The sequence below is a fragment of the Salvelinus sp. IW2-2015 genome, linkage group LG13, assembly GCF_002910315.2.
Source record: "Salvelinus sp. IW2-2015 linkage group LG13, ASM291031v2, whole genome shotgun sequence".
Classification (NCBI taxonomy): Eukaryota; Metazoa; Chordata; class Actinopteri; order Salmoniformes; family Salmonidae; genus Salvelinus; species Salvelinus sp. IW2-2015.
The window spans coordinates 46,301,640-46,318,683 of record NC_036853.1 but is presented as its reverse complement, the minus strand read 5'-3'; the positions used below and the strand labels follow the sequence as shown (position 1 = coordinate 46,318,683).

The 17,044-nt window shown below is 41.5% G+C and overlaps 1 protein-coding gene and 1 pseudogene across 1 annotated transcript; both read left to right on the top strand.

Annotated features, from left to right (window-relative positions):
* Positions 1-8,026, top strand: part of LOC111971281 (sialic acid synthase-like) — an 8,321-nt pseudogene extending 295 nt beyond the window's left edge.
* Positions 8,027-8,970: 944 nt separating this feature from the next.
* Positions 8,971-12,766, top strand: LOC111971591 (sialic acid synthase-like). The gene is made up of 6 exons (XM_070446311.1): positions 8,971-9,013; positions 9,969-10,184; positions 10,826-10,925; positions 11,138-11,292; positions 11,661-11,927; positions 12,242-12,766. The coding sequence occupies exons 1-6, from the start codon at positions 9,005-9,007 to the stop codon at positions 12,464-12,466; spliced, it is 972 nt and encodes a 323-aa protein (XP_070302412.1). The 5' UTR covers positions 8,971-9,004; the 3' UTR covers positions 12,467-12,766.
* Positions 12,767-17,044: the final 4,278 nt, after the last annotated feature.

Genomic DNA, 17,044 nt, shown 5'->3' with positions numbered 1-17,044 from the left:
GGAAATGGACGAGGTAGAGGTTATTCCATGATTAATGTCTATTGAATTAGTTTGCTGTGACTGTGTAGATATTCCGGATTTCAAGCAAAAACATGCATGACTACCCCAACTGCTTTGCGCAACGCTTGTTAATGGCTGTGGAGTTCTGGATGAGCTTGATGTGCCCTTCTTCAAAGTTGCCTCATGCGATGCCAACAATTTCCCCTATCTGGAACTGACTGCAAAAAAGTCAGTGATTTTAAGTTAACACTGTGTTATATATGCACTACATCTTTGCCACACGTTACTGTGGTAAAAGTTAAATGTTATACTCTGAATGTGCCTGTCAAAATGTGTAATATGTGTCATATCAGTGAAGTTAGTTACTGTAGAAATTACAACTTTGTTTAACTTCAGGACGGCCTATGGTGATATCCAGTGGGAATGCAGTCAATGGCGACAATGAGACGAGTCTATCAGACGGTCAAGGAACCAATCAGAAGTTTACCATCCTACAGTGCACCAGTGCCTACCCATTGGATCCTGAGGATGTCAACCTACGTGTCTAGCAGTAGACTTCCCATTGGTTTATTACAAGGAAGGGGTTGTCGAGCAGGATCAGCACGTTATCTGTTGTCACCCTGGGGTAATGTCATAAGGAAACGTCGGTTGAGTCAAGTGCACAGCAATGGAAGAGAGAGAGAGAGACAAGAATTTGACATATTTGTGTTCCGATGGGAAGGAAATGAATTGACCCATGGTATTTCACTCTCCATTTTCCCGACATACTGTAGGAATACCAGAAGGAATTCCCTGATATTCCATTGGATATTCCGGCCATGAGAGGGGTATCAGCATCACCGTGGCAGCAGTGGCAATGGGGGCAAAAGTGGTGGAGCGTCACGTGACCCTGGACAAGAGCTGGAAGGGCAACGACCACGAAGCGTCGCTGGAGCCTTCTGAGCTGACCCGAGCTGGTCAGAGCCATCCGCCTGGTGGAGCGGGCCAAGGCACGGGCGTCAAACAGATGCTACCGCTGAGAAAGCCTGCCATGACAAGGTGAGTTGGCCTCGGGAGGTTTAATTGAAAATAAATGTGACATACTTTTTGGAGACTGTTAATATTATGAATGGCAAAGGGAAAATATTTATATGGTATATTTTGACATAGTGTATTCGGAAGAATTCAGACCCCTTCCTTTTTCCACATTTTGTTACGTTACAGCCTTATTCTAAAAAGTATTAAATCGTTTTTCCCCCTCTCATCAATCGACACACAATACCCCAAAATGACTTAAGACAAAAAAGGGTTTTTAGAAATGTTTGCTAATTTATAAAACATTTAAACCGGAATATCACATTTACATACGTACCAGTCAAAAGTTTGGACACCACTACTTATTCAAGGGTTTTTACTTTATTTTAGTATTTTCTACATGTAGAATAATAGTGAAGACAACAAAACTATGAAATAACACATGTGGAATCATGTAGTAACCAAAAAATTGTTAAACAAATCTAAATATATTTACAGTTGACTAGTCTGAAGTTTACATACACTTAGGTTGGAGTCATTAAAACTAGTTTTCAACCACTCCACAAATGTCTTGTTATCAAACTATAGTTTTGGCAAGTCGGTTAGAACATCTATTTTGTACATGACACAAGTAATTTTTCCAACAATTGTTTGCAGACAGATTATTTCACTGTATCACACATTCCAGTGGGTCAGAGTTTACATACACTAAGTGGACTGTGCCTTTAAACAGCTTGGAAAATTCCAGAAAATGATGTCATGGCTTTAGAAGCTTCTGATAGGCTAATTGACATAATTTGAGTCAATTGGAGGAGTACCTGTGGATGTATTTCAAGGCTACCTTCAAACTCAGTGCATCTTTGCTTTACATCATGGGAAATATAAAAAGAAATCAGCCAAGACCTCAGAAAAAGAATTGTAGACCTCACAAGTCTGGTTCATCTTGCGAGCAATTTCCAAATGCCTGAAGGTACCACGTTAATCTGTACAAACAATTGTACGCAAGTATATATACCATGGGACCACGCAGCCATCATACGCTCAGGAAGGAGACGCGTTCTGTCTCCTAGAGATGAACGTACTTTGGTGTGAAAACTGCAAATCAATCCCAGAACAACAGCAAAGGACCTTGTGAAGATGCTGGAGGAAACAGTTTATAAAATTATCTATATCCACAGTTAAACAAGTCCTATATCGACATAACCTGAAAGGCCGCTCAGCAAGGAAGAATCCACTGCTCCAAAACCGCCATAAAAAGCCAGACTACAGTTTGCAACTGCACATGGGGACAAAGATCGTACTTTTTGGAGATGTGTCCCCTGGTCTGATGAAACAAAAATATAACTATTTGGCCATAATGACCATCGTTATGTTTGAAGGAAAAAGGGGAAGGCTTGCAAGCCAAAGAACATCATCCCAACCGTGAAGGACAGGGGTGGCAGCATCATGTTGTGGGGTGCTTTGCTGCAGGAGGGACTGGTGCACTTCACAGAATAGATGGCATCATAAGGAAGGACAATTATGTGGATATATTGAAGCAACATCTCAAGACATCAGTCAGGAAATTAAAGCTTGGTTGCAAATGGGTCTTCAAATGGACAATGACTTCCAAAGTTGTGGCAAAATGGCTTAAGAACAACAAAGTCAAGGTATTGGAGTGGCCATCACAAAGCCCTGACCTGAATCCCATAGAAAATTTGTGGGCAGAACTGAAAAAGCATCTGCGAGCAAGGAAGCCAACAAACCTGACTCAGTTACACCAGCTCTGTCAGGAGGAATGGGCCAAAATTCACCCAACTTATTGTGGGAAGCTTGTGGAAGGCTACCCGAAATGTTTGACCCAAGTTAAACAATTAAAGGCAATTCTACCAAATACTAATTGAGTATGTAAACTTCTGATCCACTGGGAATGTGATGAAAGAAATAAAAGCTGAAATTAATCATTCTCTCTACTGTTATTCTGACATTTCACATACTTAAAATATATTAGTGATCCTAACTGACCTAAGACAGGGATTTTTACAAGGATTAAATGTCAGGAATTGTGAAAAACTGAGTTTAAATGTATTTGGCTAGGGTGTATGTACATTCTGACTTCAACTGTATATTTGTGATTCTTCAAAGTAGCCACCCTTTGCCTGATGACAGCTCTGCACACTCTTGGCATACTCTCAACCAGCTTCATGAGGTAGTCACCTGGAATGCATTTCAATTAACAGGTGTGCCTTAATGCTTTTGAGCCAATCAGCTGTGTTGTGACAAGGTAGTGGTGGTATACAGAAGATAGCCCTATTTGGTAAAAGACCAAGTTCATATATGACAAGAACAGCTCAAATAAGCTAAGAAACCGACAGGCCATCATTACTTTAAGACATGAAGGTCAGTCTATCCGGAAAAAAAGTTTATTCAAGTGCAGTTGCAAAAACCATCAAGTGCTATGATGAAACTGGCTCTCATGAGGACTGCCACAGGAAAGGAAGACCAGAGTTACCTCTGATGCAGAGGATAAGTTCATTAGAGTTTGTGCAGCCCAAATAAATGCTTCACAAAGTTCAAGTAACAGACACATCTTAACAACTGTTCAGAGGAGACTGTGAATCAGGCCTTTATGGTCGAATTGCTGCAAAGAAACCACTACTAAAGGACACCAATAAGAAGAGACTTGCTTGTGCCAAGAAACACGAGCATTGGACATTAGACTGAAATCTGTCCTTTGGTCCGATGAGTCCAAATTTAGTCAACAGATGATCTCTGCATGTGTGGTTCCCACCGTGAGCATGGAGGAGGAGGTGTGATGGTGCTTTGCTGGTGACGCCATCTGATTTATTTAGAATTCAATGCACACTTAACCAGCATGGCCACCACAGCATTTTGCAGCGATACGGCATCCCATCTGGTTTGCGCTTAGTGGGACTATCATTTGTTTTTCAACAAGAAATGACAATGACCCAACACACCTTCAGGCTGTGTAAGGGCTATTTGACCAAGAGGGAGAGTGATGAGTGCTGCATCAAATGACCTGGCCTCCACAATCACCCGACCTCAACCTAATTGAGATGGTTTGGGATGAGTTGGACTGCGGAGTGAAGGAAAAGCAGCCAGCAAGCGCTCATCATATGTGGGAACTCCTTCAAGGTTCAAGTCCGGATGATCAGGTTCAAGTCCGGGCTCTGGCTGGGCCACACAAGGACATTCAGAGACTTGCTCGAAGCCACTCCTGCATTGTCTTGGCTGTATGCTTAGGTCTTTGTCCTGTGGGAAGGTGAACTTCACCCGTCGGAGGTCCTGAGCGCTCTGGAGCAGGTTTTCTCAAGGATCTCTCTGTTCTTTGCTCTGTTCATCTTTCCCTCGACTAGTCTTTCAGTCCCTGCCACTGAAAAACATCCCCACAGCATGATGCTGCCACCACCATGCTTCACAGTAGGTATGGTATTGGTCAGGTGATGAGCAGTGCTTGATTAACTCCAGACGTGACGCTTGGCATTCAAGCCAAAGAGTTTAATCTTGGTTTCATCAGACCAGAGAATCATGTTTCTCATGGTCTGAGAGTCCTTTGGGTGCCTTTTGGCAAACTCCAAGCGGGCTGTCATGTACATTTTACTGAGGGCTTCCGTCTGTTCTCTCTACCATAAAGGCTGAATTGGTGGAGTGCTGCAGAGATGGTCCTCCCATTCCACAGAGGAACTCTGGAGGTCTGTCAGAGTGACCATCGAGTTTTTGGTCACATCCCTGACCAAGGCCCTTCTCCCCTGTTTGCTCAGTTTTGCCAGCTCTAGGAAAAGTATTGGAGGTTCCAAACTTCTTCCATTTAAGAATGATGGAGGCCACTGTATCCTTTGGGACCTTCAATGCTGCAGAATGTTTTGGTACCCTTCCCAGATCTGTGCCTCGACAAAATCCTGTCTTGGCGCTATGGACAATTCCTTTGACCTCATGGCTTGGTTTTTGCTCTGACATGCACTGTCAACTGTGGGAGCTTAAATAGACGTGTTTGCCTTTCCAAATCATGTTGAATCAATTTAGTTTACCACAGGTGGACTCCAATCAAGTTGTAGAATCATCTCAAGGATGATCAATGGAAACAGGATGCACCTGAGTTCAATTCGAGTCTCAAGCAAACGGTCTGAATGAAATAAAATAAAATACAATTTTATTAGTCACATGCTCCGAATACAACAGGTGTAGTAGACCTTACAGTGAAATGCTTACTTACGAGCCCCTAACCGACAGTGCAGTTAAAAAAAATATGGATAAGAATAAGAGATAAAAGTAACAAGTAATTAAAGAGGAGCAGTAAAAATTATAACAATATATGCAGGGGGGTGCTGGTACAGTGTCTATGTGCGGGGGCACCGGAATACTAATGTAAATAAATATTTTTCCCATTGACATTTGTTAATAATAACTTTCTCAAATTATAATGATTTTATATTAATTTCTTTTATAAGGTAGGCCCATTATGTTTGTCATAAACCTCCCTTACATCAATACATCAAGTATTCTCTTTGTACAACAGCACATACTGTAGGAGGAAATCACCATATTATTTTCTCTTCCAGCTGGGGAAGTCAGTGGTGGCTAAGGTGGTGATACCCAAAGGCACGGTGCTGAGTATGGATATGCTGGGGGTGAGGTGGGCGAGCCGAGGGGCATCTCTCCTGAAGACATGGGTCAGCTGCTGGGCAAGGCCGTCACAGAGGACGTGGAGGAGGATGGGAGCATCACGCCACGTATGGTGGACGGCTACAACAACAAGGGCTGAGCCAACCAGGGGTGCGTTCGTTCAGCAGGACACAACGTTGTGGAACGTTCAGATAGAAAGATGCTATGTAAAACAAACATGTCAATATGCTGACTAGACAGGTGTTATGATATTGATGGTATGCCAGGACTGATCGTCTGTTTACATGTCACCATTGTGGCTAGATGGAGTAGACCTACATCTTCATCTAGTGGTCGTGTCAGGGACAACAGTTGTTGACAACGTTAGTGTTGTAGCAACGTCTTACTTTAATCCTTTTCCTCACTTTAACCTCAGTCTCCTGACTGTTATTTCACCTAACCTACTGTGTTGGTTCCCCTAACCTGCCACGTTAATTATCATAACCTGCTATGTAAACAGACCATCAATCCCAACTACTATCAGTATCACCAGACAGGCCACATTTCGTGTGGGAGCGTTGCAAAATAAATGTACCCATTATTCAACTATTTAACTGCTCACGGGTGTCTGCATAGCCTGGCACTGAAATAGAATTTGGTTCTATTTCAGAACCTTAACACCTGCAAGTCCCCCTCTCCATTTTACTCATTGGTTTTCGCAAGCATACGAACCCACGTGGGTGATTGACAGTTGAACGAGAAGAGATTAATCAAAGAACCCTATCTAAAAARTAACTAGGTTTCCCCTTTAATCTGTGGATTAATTGTCGGAGTAGAGAACATGATTTTGTATGATAAAAAATTCTGCAAAGATCCAGCAAAAAAAGGGACCCTACATTTAAACTAAACGAACAACCCAACGTTCATGTCCCAGGACAAATTAGCTAGCAATAGCTAGCTAAATATCCATGAATGTGTTGTGTGTTTTGACCTGTCCCCAAATGAATATACCGTAGTTGGTTTTGCTAATTTAACCTGCGTGTCATGAACTAAAGTCTGATGGGGATAGTCAAAATCAACATGTGTATGCACTTGAGGGGCTGGTTTGGGGAAGTTGTAACCTGCTGACTCTACTGYCAACACGCCTGCATCCGCATGCTTATTTTGTTCATCCACATCAGATGTGATCTTGACACCCAGGTTAAAACATCAAAGCCAACTGTGAACAGACTATATTCATTTGTGGACAGGTCGAAACACACATGAAACAATCATGGACATTTAGGTAGCTAGCTGTTGCTAGTTAATTTGTCCTGGGAGATGAACATTGGGTTGTTATTTTACCTGCATATTGTCCTGTTTTTAGCTGGTTCTTTGTAGAATTTTGACCCGGAGTCATACAAAATCGTGTGTTTCTCTACTCCAGCGATAAATCCACAGATGAAAAGGGAAACCTAGTTAATTATCTTTAATTATRCTCTCCTCGTGTCTGTCAAGCATCCACGTGGGTTTGTATCTTTTTCCTTATATCCAATAAGGAGGCGACAGTCAACACATGTGCATCTCAAATAGAACCAAGTTCTATTTTAGCTCTTGGCTACACAGAGGCACGTTTAAGCATGTGAGAYATGTGGGGGAAATGATTGAATAACATTTAAGTACAGTAATTAGTAATTTTGCATCGCTCGCACACGCAATGTGGCCGGCAAGGTTAAATATGGTAAACAAAAACTTAAAATAAAATAAAAATGAAAAACTATTTAGTAAACTGAAATAAAATAATGAAGAAAAACATTTGAAAAACTAAAGCTATACTGAAACTATAATTTAAGCCCTTTTTTACTAATGGGGTTTTCGAACAATGATGTGCATAAACCCTGGARGARTGACAMGTGGCGCTGTATTGAAGCCACCGTGCAGCCATCTTGGTAATCCTCCTCAATTAAATGTTTTTATTTTGGAAGTGATAGAAATGCATTTGTTAATGTCTACATTAGTTGCATCATCCCCCCCCCCAAAAAAATTGTCATTTCTGTGTAACAATCAATATACTGCTGGCTGTCACCCAATAATATATTTTTCAGAAGCAAAATTCTACAATATCACATAAACATAACATGTTAAACGTGGATTTTTTTGCTGTTGTTGCAGCTGTTTTTTTCAGCTGTTAGTGAATGACAAGTTTAACCTTAATAACTCTAGCTGAAAATGTTATTAGTTACATAATATTTACTCTACATCACAAGTGTTCATTGTGGACAATTAAAAAATGTTTGTGTGGCAGACTGTTGATCTTCATTCCTCTAAAACAGATGTTCATTTTGGTGTAACAAAATACACCTGGCTGTCATCCAAAAATATGTTTTTCAATTTCAAAATTCTACAATTTTACATAAACATAACAAATGTGCCTTGACTTCATTTGTTGTTTTTTCCCACTTCGTTCACCAGATAAAGTTAAAGGTAGGCCTACTATTCTTCTTACAGTACTACTAAATTTAAAAAAGCTTGGGATGGTGTAAAATGGCAAGAGAGTTTCCTTCCACCAATTAAATCTTGTACCAGTCTAGGCTCTTCTTTACAATCCAATCACGGCTCAAGATTGAGTTAGCCAAACATATGACCTGGTCCATCACTTTATGTATACTTCCTCCAGTGGAACGAAGTGCATAATCCCCAAAAACCACAAACTACAGCCTAGTAAACATAAAGGCTCCTAGAATAATAACCTTGATCGGTGAGTTTGCATTAGAACACAGTCGGCTCTATCATGAATTTCAATCTGCAATATACATTTTTTATAGTAGAAACAAACAGATTAGATTAAATATAGTAGAACTTGACTGTCTTAAGACATTATTATATAAATGTGTGATTGTTTACTTTCTATCTGGAGGATGTGAAATAAGGAATTTTGTGTTTAAAAAGTCAATATACACGTATTCAAAAATTAATCCGTTTATACTTCTTCTGTATAATAAATATATAATAAAATATTAATTACGAATGTCCTCACATTTGACTTCTTGGAGAAACCCTGAAAATGACCTGTGAGTGAAGGGAAACGCGTTATTTGAAAACATGAGTGGAGAGGAAACCACGTGGATTCCGATGGTTGCAACGTGGGAATAATTAGCTCGACTTCTACCCGCGGAAACACACACCTGACTGTCCACTGTACTACGGGTTCCAGAGCAAGTAGACATCTAACCGCATCTATCGCTTACAAAACATTTAGGAAACACGTCATTATCACATTTCCAAAATGCCTCTGAAATTCGAGCTGTGTGTCCTGCAGATGATTGGGGTTCTAAACCCACTGTTTTATTATTGCAGGAAATTGACAGAACCACCAGCGAGATATCGAAATTTCCAAGAAAAGATCAAAATGGCCAAGGTAATTTAGTAGCAAATATATCCAGTTTAACTTAGCTCAGCTGCTGTATTGGGGACCATGGTACTGACTACTTGCTAGTTAACTAGCGGCTTCTTTAGTATAAATGCATTTGACTATTTTGGCCGTTTAAAACTGACAGTCCAGTCTCTGTCATGACACTGCTTCCTGTCTGACTGCTGCCCTGCTACTGTGCCAATGAGGAAATGATCGTTCAGTGCATATGACTGTACAAAACATTAGTCTGCTCTGTTGCTTGCTGGGCTGTATTCAAATTGAACTTGTGCCATTGAGACCATGGGCATCTATTGGTCAATTTATTAAGGACTGATATGGTGTGAAATTGATTTCCTGCCAGAGATATGGCACAACAGATACCCACCCCCATATATGAAATGATCACACCATTTGACTGTGTTTTATGAAAGGCAGTGGGTGTGTTAGTTATAGATTGTTGCACATGATAATGTGATTTAACCAAAGATGTTTGATATCCATTCAAGTTTCAAGTCAAGTTTAAGCTTTTAATGTCACATGCACAAAGTACAGTGAAATGCCATTCTGGCCTTAATGTGAGTTAGGTTAGGTACTGTTTGGTGTAGCACAGTGACATTTCGACCAACCTTAACTTGGCGATGCTATCTTTGTTTTTCATTCAGCCAAACCTTTATCTTCCAAAATGTCATTGTCCAGTTGCAGGTTTGAATTTATTAATGTTTTGCTCTGAGGTAATCCGACAATGTCTGTCGCCATCTTGTCTATTTCAAGTCTTCTCTCATTGTTCGAGACAGGTGAGTGTCATCATGACATGCGGCACTTAGGTGGGTCCACACCCCAAAGTGCCGCACCCCAGTCGCAATAAATGATAGAAGATTTTAAACAAGGTTTCCTCCTCATCCTCCTTGGCAACACATTTTACAACTATGTGACCCTACTCYTATTGACAATCAATTCACAGGACTGCGGGGCAGACTGCGCCAAGTTTCAGAAGAGTGAGCTTGAGTACAAGTTCAACAAGCGTGCCCTGGAGCGTCCGTACACCTCCAAACAATCCTGGGGAAAGACATACGGAGAGCACAAGCGCCATCTTGAGTTCAGTCATATACAATACGTAGAGCTGCAGAACTATGCAAAGGAGGTTGGAATTTTCTTTACTGCTTCAGGAATGGACGAGGTAAGAYTGATGGTGATGTGGAATAGGCCCATAGATCCCCACTGTGGAGYTGTCATAATACCCATAAAACCTAGCGGTCAAATAGGGAAATGGTTCCAATTGTTTCACAATTAATTTTTCCTTAGGGAATTTTAGAAATGCCTAAAATAAGGGCTGTGTTTACTGACTCCTTACCCTGGCGTGACGTTTTGATAACCATCTAAATCTCTCTCGGACAGGGTGATGATTTGTATATAGTTAATCCAGAGATTCTTACCTTTGCCTCGATTCAGCAGTGTCGTGGAGATCATCWTGGCATTTGTAGTTCTTTCTGACAGCCACATTAGCAGCTAAGTAGCATTTATTTTTTTGTGGGGTAAATACAGGCAAATAAATTGAMAAGTCACCTTGTCCTAGAGAGATTTACACYGTTATCAAAACGTCACGCCAGGGTGATCCTACATGAAACACAGCRTTTATTTMAAGAGTTTCTAAAATCCCCTATGGGAAAAATGAATGGGGGGGAAACAATTGGAACCATTTCCCTGTTTGACTGTTAGGTTTTTGGGGGTATTATGACTCRTACTGTGGTACTATATTGATTAGGCCTGTATAATGCATATAAAAACTGTATTKATTATTTGTTGTYTATCTCTTGTTAGATGGCTGTGGAGTTCCTACATGAGCTTGATGTGCCCTTCTTCAAAGTTGGTTCAGGGGACACCAATAACTTTCCCTATCTGGAAAAGACTGCAAAAAAAGGTCAGTGGCTTTAAAGTTTACAGTATGATAGATATTGGGTGTCTTAGGCTGCTAAATGTAAAAATGAACATTTTAGCTTCTGAAGTAATTCGATTATTTGGTCTACTTTATATTCGGGAAAGTGTAGTAAAAAAATGTGCAATATCAATAATAAAGCGAAGCGTAGGTTTTTTTGTTGTGTGAAATCTCACATCTCTTTGGTTTAATGCTAGGTCGCCCCATGGTGGTATCCAGTGGCATGCAGTCAATGGAGACAATGAGACGGGTCTACCAGACGGTCAAGAAACACAATCAGAACTTCTGCATCCTGCAGTGCACCAGTGCCTACCCATTGGAGGCTGAAGATGTCAACCTGCGTGTCATCGCAGTAAGAGTTTTTCATTGGTTTGAATGAAGGAATTGTTTCAGTCAAGATCACCCCTAAACACATGGTSCATSTTATTTCTGTTATTTWWWTWTTWTATTTACCCTTTATTTAACTAGGCAAGTCAGTTAAGAACAAATTCTTATTTACAATGACGGCCTAGGAWCAGTGGGTTAACTGCCTTGTTCAGGGGCAGAATGACAGATTTTTACCTTGTCAGCTTGTTCCTGCCCAKRGCMSTAACCACTAGGCTACCTGCCGCCCCAATGGACCACTAGTACAACAGTCACATTGCTAGTCTGTGGTTAAGGCTAAGTCCAGAGAGAATACATGTTTCGAGGCAGGAAAATGACCCWTGATCTCGTTCATAGGAATACCAGAAGGAATTCCCTGATATTCCCATTGGATATTCCGGTCACGAGTCTGGGGTCCACATCTCCGTGGCAGCAGTGGCGCTGGGGGCAAAGGTCATTGAGCGTCATGTGACCCTGGACAAGAGCTGGAAGGGYAGTGACCACGAAGCTTCTCTGGAGCCCTCTGAGCTGACAGAGCTGGTGAAAGCCATTCGATTGGTGGAGAGGTCTCTGGGGACGGGCATCAAGCAGATGCTGCCCTGTGAGAAGCCATGCCACGATAAGGTACTTCCTGGATGGGCACTTTTCATTGTATTCCAACAGATGGCTTGTCTTACGCATCACATGGCCATCTGCAATGCGTTAATGGCAGTCAGGCTATCTGATGTAAGACAATGGGGTCATTTTTTTACAAACATTATTTAAGCATTTATTGCCAATTCAGGGGTGGGTGTGTGTTTAAGGCCAGGTGTTTTTAACCTCGTCATCTGACCTGAAAAAAACTCTGTACCCTATAGGCTATATGATCTTTGGTTCGTTGCTTCAAACAGGAAAGGATATCAGAACTTCTTTTAATACATTATTGTGTTCTCTGCCAGCTGGGGAAATCAGTGTCGCCAAGGTGGCGATCCCCAAAGGCACGGTGCTTGGTATGCGACATGCTGGGGGTGCAAGGGTGGCGAGCCGTAAGGGCGTTCCGGCCCAGAGGACATCTTCCAGCTGGTGGGCAAGTCCGTCACAGAGACGTGGAGGAGGACGAGAAGCATCACCCCGGATGTGGTCGACAGCTACGGCCAAAAAGATCAAGTTGCCGAGTGGAGTAATCACCCTTGTAATAGCCTACTGTAACCATGGTAAATACCGTAACCACAATGCCAAACAACACAATGCACTTTTACAGGCTGTGAAAAGATGGTTGTGGGGAACATCGATAATCCAGATAAATTTAGAGGCCCAGGAGTTTCAGTTAAGGGGTCATGCTTTATATTTCTGGTTCCAATGTTTTTTTACTAGATGGAAGCAACATTCAATGAATCAGACTTGACTACAAGTGCCTCGTAAGAAGAAAAAAATACAAACTGTAGTGTTCAGTAAGTGACTGAAATGATTGCATTCTAATTGAATGTTTAACTGTTCATGTATAAAGGAAAGGGCCAGTTATGTTAAGTTGCACTACAAAAAATGGCAAATACAAAATGCCAAACATTAATGATTGTTTTTATCTTTTTCATACGAAATCACACTCCTTGATTGAAATTATATTATTTTTGATACCAGTTCTGTTACAGGATGAGTGTCAAAAGTGAAAACATCCCGTATGTACAGTACCAGTTCAAAAATTTGCAGACACCTACTCATTCCAGGGTTTTTCTGTATTTTTACTGTTTTCTACATTGTAGAATAATAGTGATGACATCAACTATGAAATAACACATATGGAATCATGTAGGAACCAAAAAAGTCTTAAATCAAAATATATTGAGATTCTTCAAAGTACCACCCTTTGCTTTGACAGCTCTGCACACTCTTGGCATTCTATCAACCAGCTTCAATTGGTAGACACCTGCGAATTAAATTAACAGGTGTGCCTTGTTAAAGTTAATTTGTAGTATTTCTTTCCTTAATGCGTTGAGCCAAATCAGTTTGTGTTGTGACAAGGTAGGGGTAGTGTACAGAAGATGGCCCTATTTGGTAAAAGACCAAGTCCATATTATGGCAAGAACAGCTCAAAATAAGCAAAGAGAAATGACAGTCCATTACTTTAAGACATGAAGGTCAGTCAATGTGGAAAATTACAGGAACTTTAAGTTCAAGTACAGTTGCCAAAACCCATCAAGCGCTATGATGGAACTGCGCTCTCAGGACCGCCACAGGAAAGGAAGACCTGTAAGTAGCGTGAACGGGATGATCTCTGCATGTGTGGTTCCCACAGTGAAGCATGGAGAAGTGTGGGGTTGCGTTGCTGGTGACACTCAGTGATTTATTTAGAATGCAAAGTACACTTAAACCAGAATAGTTTACCACAGCATTATGCAGCGATACACTATCCCATCTGGTTTGCGCTTAGTGCGGACTATCATTTGTTTTCAACAGGACAATGACCCACCACACCTCCAGGCTGTGTAAGGGCTGTTTGACCAAGGAGAGTGATGGAGTGCTGCATCAGATTATCTGGCCTCCACAATCACCTGACCTCAACCCAATTGAGTTGGACCGCAGGTGAAGGAGAAGAGCCAACAAGTGCTCAGCATACAGTACCTTCCAGAAGTATTCACCCCCTTTGGCGTTTTCCCATATTTTGTTGCGTTACAACCTGTAATTTAATTGATTTTTCATTTGGATTTCATGTAATGGACATACACAAAATAGTCCAAATTCGTGAAGTGAAATTGAAAAAATTACTTGTTTAAAAAATTTTTTTTTACAGTGAAAAGTGTGTGCGTGGCATTATGTTATTCACCCCCTTTGCTATGAGATCCCCTAAATAAGATCTGGTGCAACCAATTACCTTCAGAAGTCACATAATTAGTTAAATAAAGTCCACCTGTGTGCAATGTGTCACATGAGCTCAGTATATATACACCAGTTCGAAAAGGCCCCAGAGTCTGCAACACCACCAAGCAAGRGGCACCATGAAAACCAAGGAGCTCTTCAAACAGGTCAGGGACAAAGTTGTGGAGAAGTCCAGATCAGGGTTGGATTATAAAAATATCTATGAAACTTTGAACATTCCATGGAGCACCATTAAATCCATTATAAAAAAAATTGAAAGAATATGGTACGGCAACAAACCTGCCAAGAGAGGGCCGCCTACCAAAACTCATGGACCAGGCAAGGAGGGCATTAATCAGAGAGGCAACAAAGAGACCAAAGATAACCCTGAAGGAGCTGCAAAGCTCCACAGTGGAGATTGGAGTATCTGTCCATAGGACCATGGAAGAGTGTCCAGAAAAAAGCCATTGCTTAAAGAAAAAATAAGCAAACACGTTTGGTGTTCGCCAACAGGCATGTGGGAGACTCCCCAAACATATGGAAGAATGTACTCTGGTCAGATTAGAATAAAATTGAGCTTTTTGGCCATCAAGGAAAACGCTATGTCTGGCGCAGGCGCAAACCAAACACCTCTTATCACCCCGAGAACACCATCCGCACAGTGAAGCATGGTGGTGGCAGCATCATGCTGTGGGGATTTTTTTAATCGGCAGGGACTGGGAAACTGGTCYGAATTGAAGGAATGATGGATGGCGCTAAGTACAGGGAAATTTTTGAGGGAAACCTGTTTCAGTCTTCCAGAGATTTAAGACTGGGATGGAGGTTCACCTTCCAGCAGGACAATGACCCTAAACATACTGCTAAATCAACACTCGAGTGGTTTAAGGGGAAACATTTAAATGTCTTGGAATGGCCTAGTCAAAGCCCAGACCTCAATCCAATTGAGAATCTGTGGTATGACTTAAAGAWTGCTGTACACCAGCGGAACCCATCCAACCAAGGAGCTGGAGCAGTTTRTTGTTGAATAATGGGCAAAAATCCCAGTGGCTAGATGTGCCAAGCTTATAGAGACATACCCCAAGAGACTTGCAGCTGTAATTGCTGCAAAAGGTGGCTCTACAAAGTATTGACTTTGGGGGGGTGAATAGTTATGCAGGCTCAATTTTCATATTTTTTTGTCTTATTTCTTGTTTGTTTCACAAGAAAAAATATTTTGCATCTTCAAAGTGGTAGGCATGTTGTGTAAATCAAAATGATACAAACGCCCCAAAAATCCATTTTAATTCCAGGTTGTAAGGCATAATAGGAAAAATGCCAAGGGGGTGAATACTTTTGCAAGCCACTGTATGTCGGAACTTCTTCAAGACTGTTGGAAAAGCATTCCTCATGAAGCTGGTTGAGTGTGCCAAGAGTGTGCAAAGCTGTCGTCAAGGCGAAGGGTGGCTACTTTGAAGAATCTCAAATATAAAATACATTTTGATTTGTTTAACACTTTTTTGGTTACTACATGATTCTGTGTTATTTCATAATTTTGATGTCTTCACTGTTCTACAATGTAGAAAAMAGTAAAAATACAGAAAAACCATTGAATGAGGCGGTGTGTCCAAACTTTTGACTGGTACTGTATAAAAAAAGAAAGGAACGGGTGCGTTCAGCAGGGCAATATAAATAAAGCTCATCTGCATGCTCATCGTCTTAACCAGGGTCTTGACCTGACTGCAGTTCTACACTGGGCAAATGCTCACCTTTGATGGCCACTGGCATGCTGGAGAAGAGTGTTCTTCGTGGATGAATCCCGGTTTCAACTGTACCGGGCAGTTGTGTGGGCGAGCGGTTTGCTGATGTCAGCATTGTGAACAGAGTGCCCTGTGGTGGCGGTGGCATTATGGTATGGGCAGGCATACGCTACGGACAACGAACACAATTACATTTTATTAATGGAAATTTTAATACACAGAGATACCTTGATGAGATCCTGAGGCCCATTGTCGTGCCATTTATCCGCCGCCATCACCTCCTATTTCAGCATGATAATGCAGACCCATGTCGCAAGGATCTGAACACAATTCCTGGAAGCTGAAAATGTCCCAGTTCTTCCATTCCTGCATACTCACCAGACATGTCACCCATTGAGCATGTTTGGGATGCTCTGGATTGATGTGTACATCAGRGTGTTCCAGTTCCCACCAATATCCAGCAACTTKYCACAGCCATTGAAGAGGAGCGGGACAACATTCCACACACCGCAATGAACAGCCTGATCAACTCTATGGGGAGGAGATGTGTCGCGCTGCATGAGGCAAATGGRGTTTACTTCAGATAGTGACTGGTTTTCTGATCCACTCCCCTACTTTTWTTTTTTTTAAGGAATTAATTTKTTTCGTTTGACTAGTTTCCTTCTATGAACTCAAACTCAGGACATTTTTTGAAATTGTTCCATGTTGCATTTATATTTTTGTTCAGTGTGTAATAAGGTGTCATATTCTATTCATGACATTTCTACCTGCAACGTTCGACTACGTTTGCCAACTGAATTTGTCCCGGGTTGCTGTGGTTCTTTTCAACCACTAGGAAGAGCTATTAGATTATGTTCTTGWATACACTGAGTGTATTAAACATTAGGAACACCTTCCTAATCTTGAGTTGCCCCCCCTCCCCCCTTTGTCCTCAGAACCGCCTGAGTTCCTCTGGGCATGGACTCTGCAAGGTGTCAAAAGTGTTCCACCAGGATGCTGGCCCATGTTGACTCCAATGCTTCCTACACTTGTGTCAAATTGGCTGGATTCCCTTTAGGTGGTGGACCATTTTTGATACACATGGGGAAACTGTTTGTGTGAAACCCAGCAGCGTTACAGTTCTTGACACACTCAAACCGGTGTGCCTGGTACCGWCTACCGTACCCCATTCAA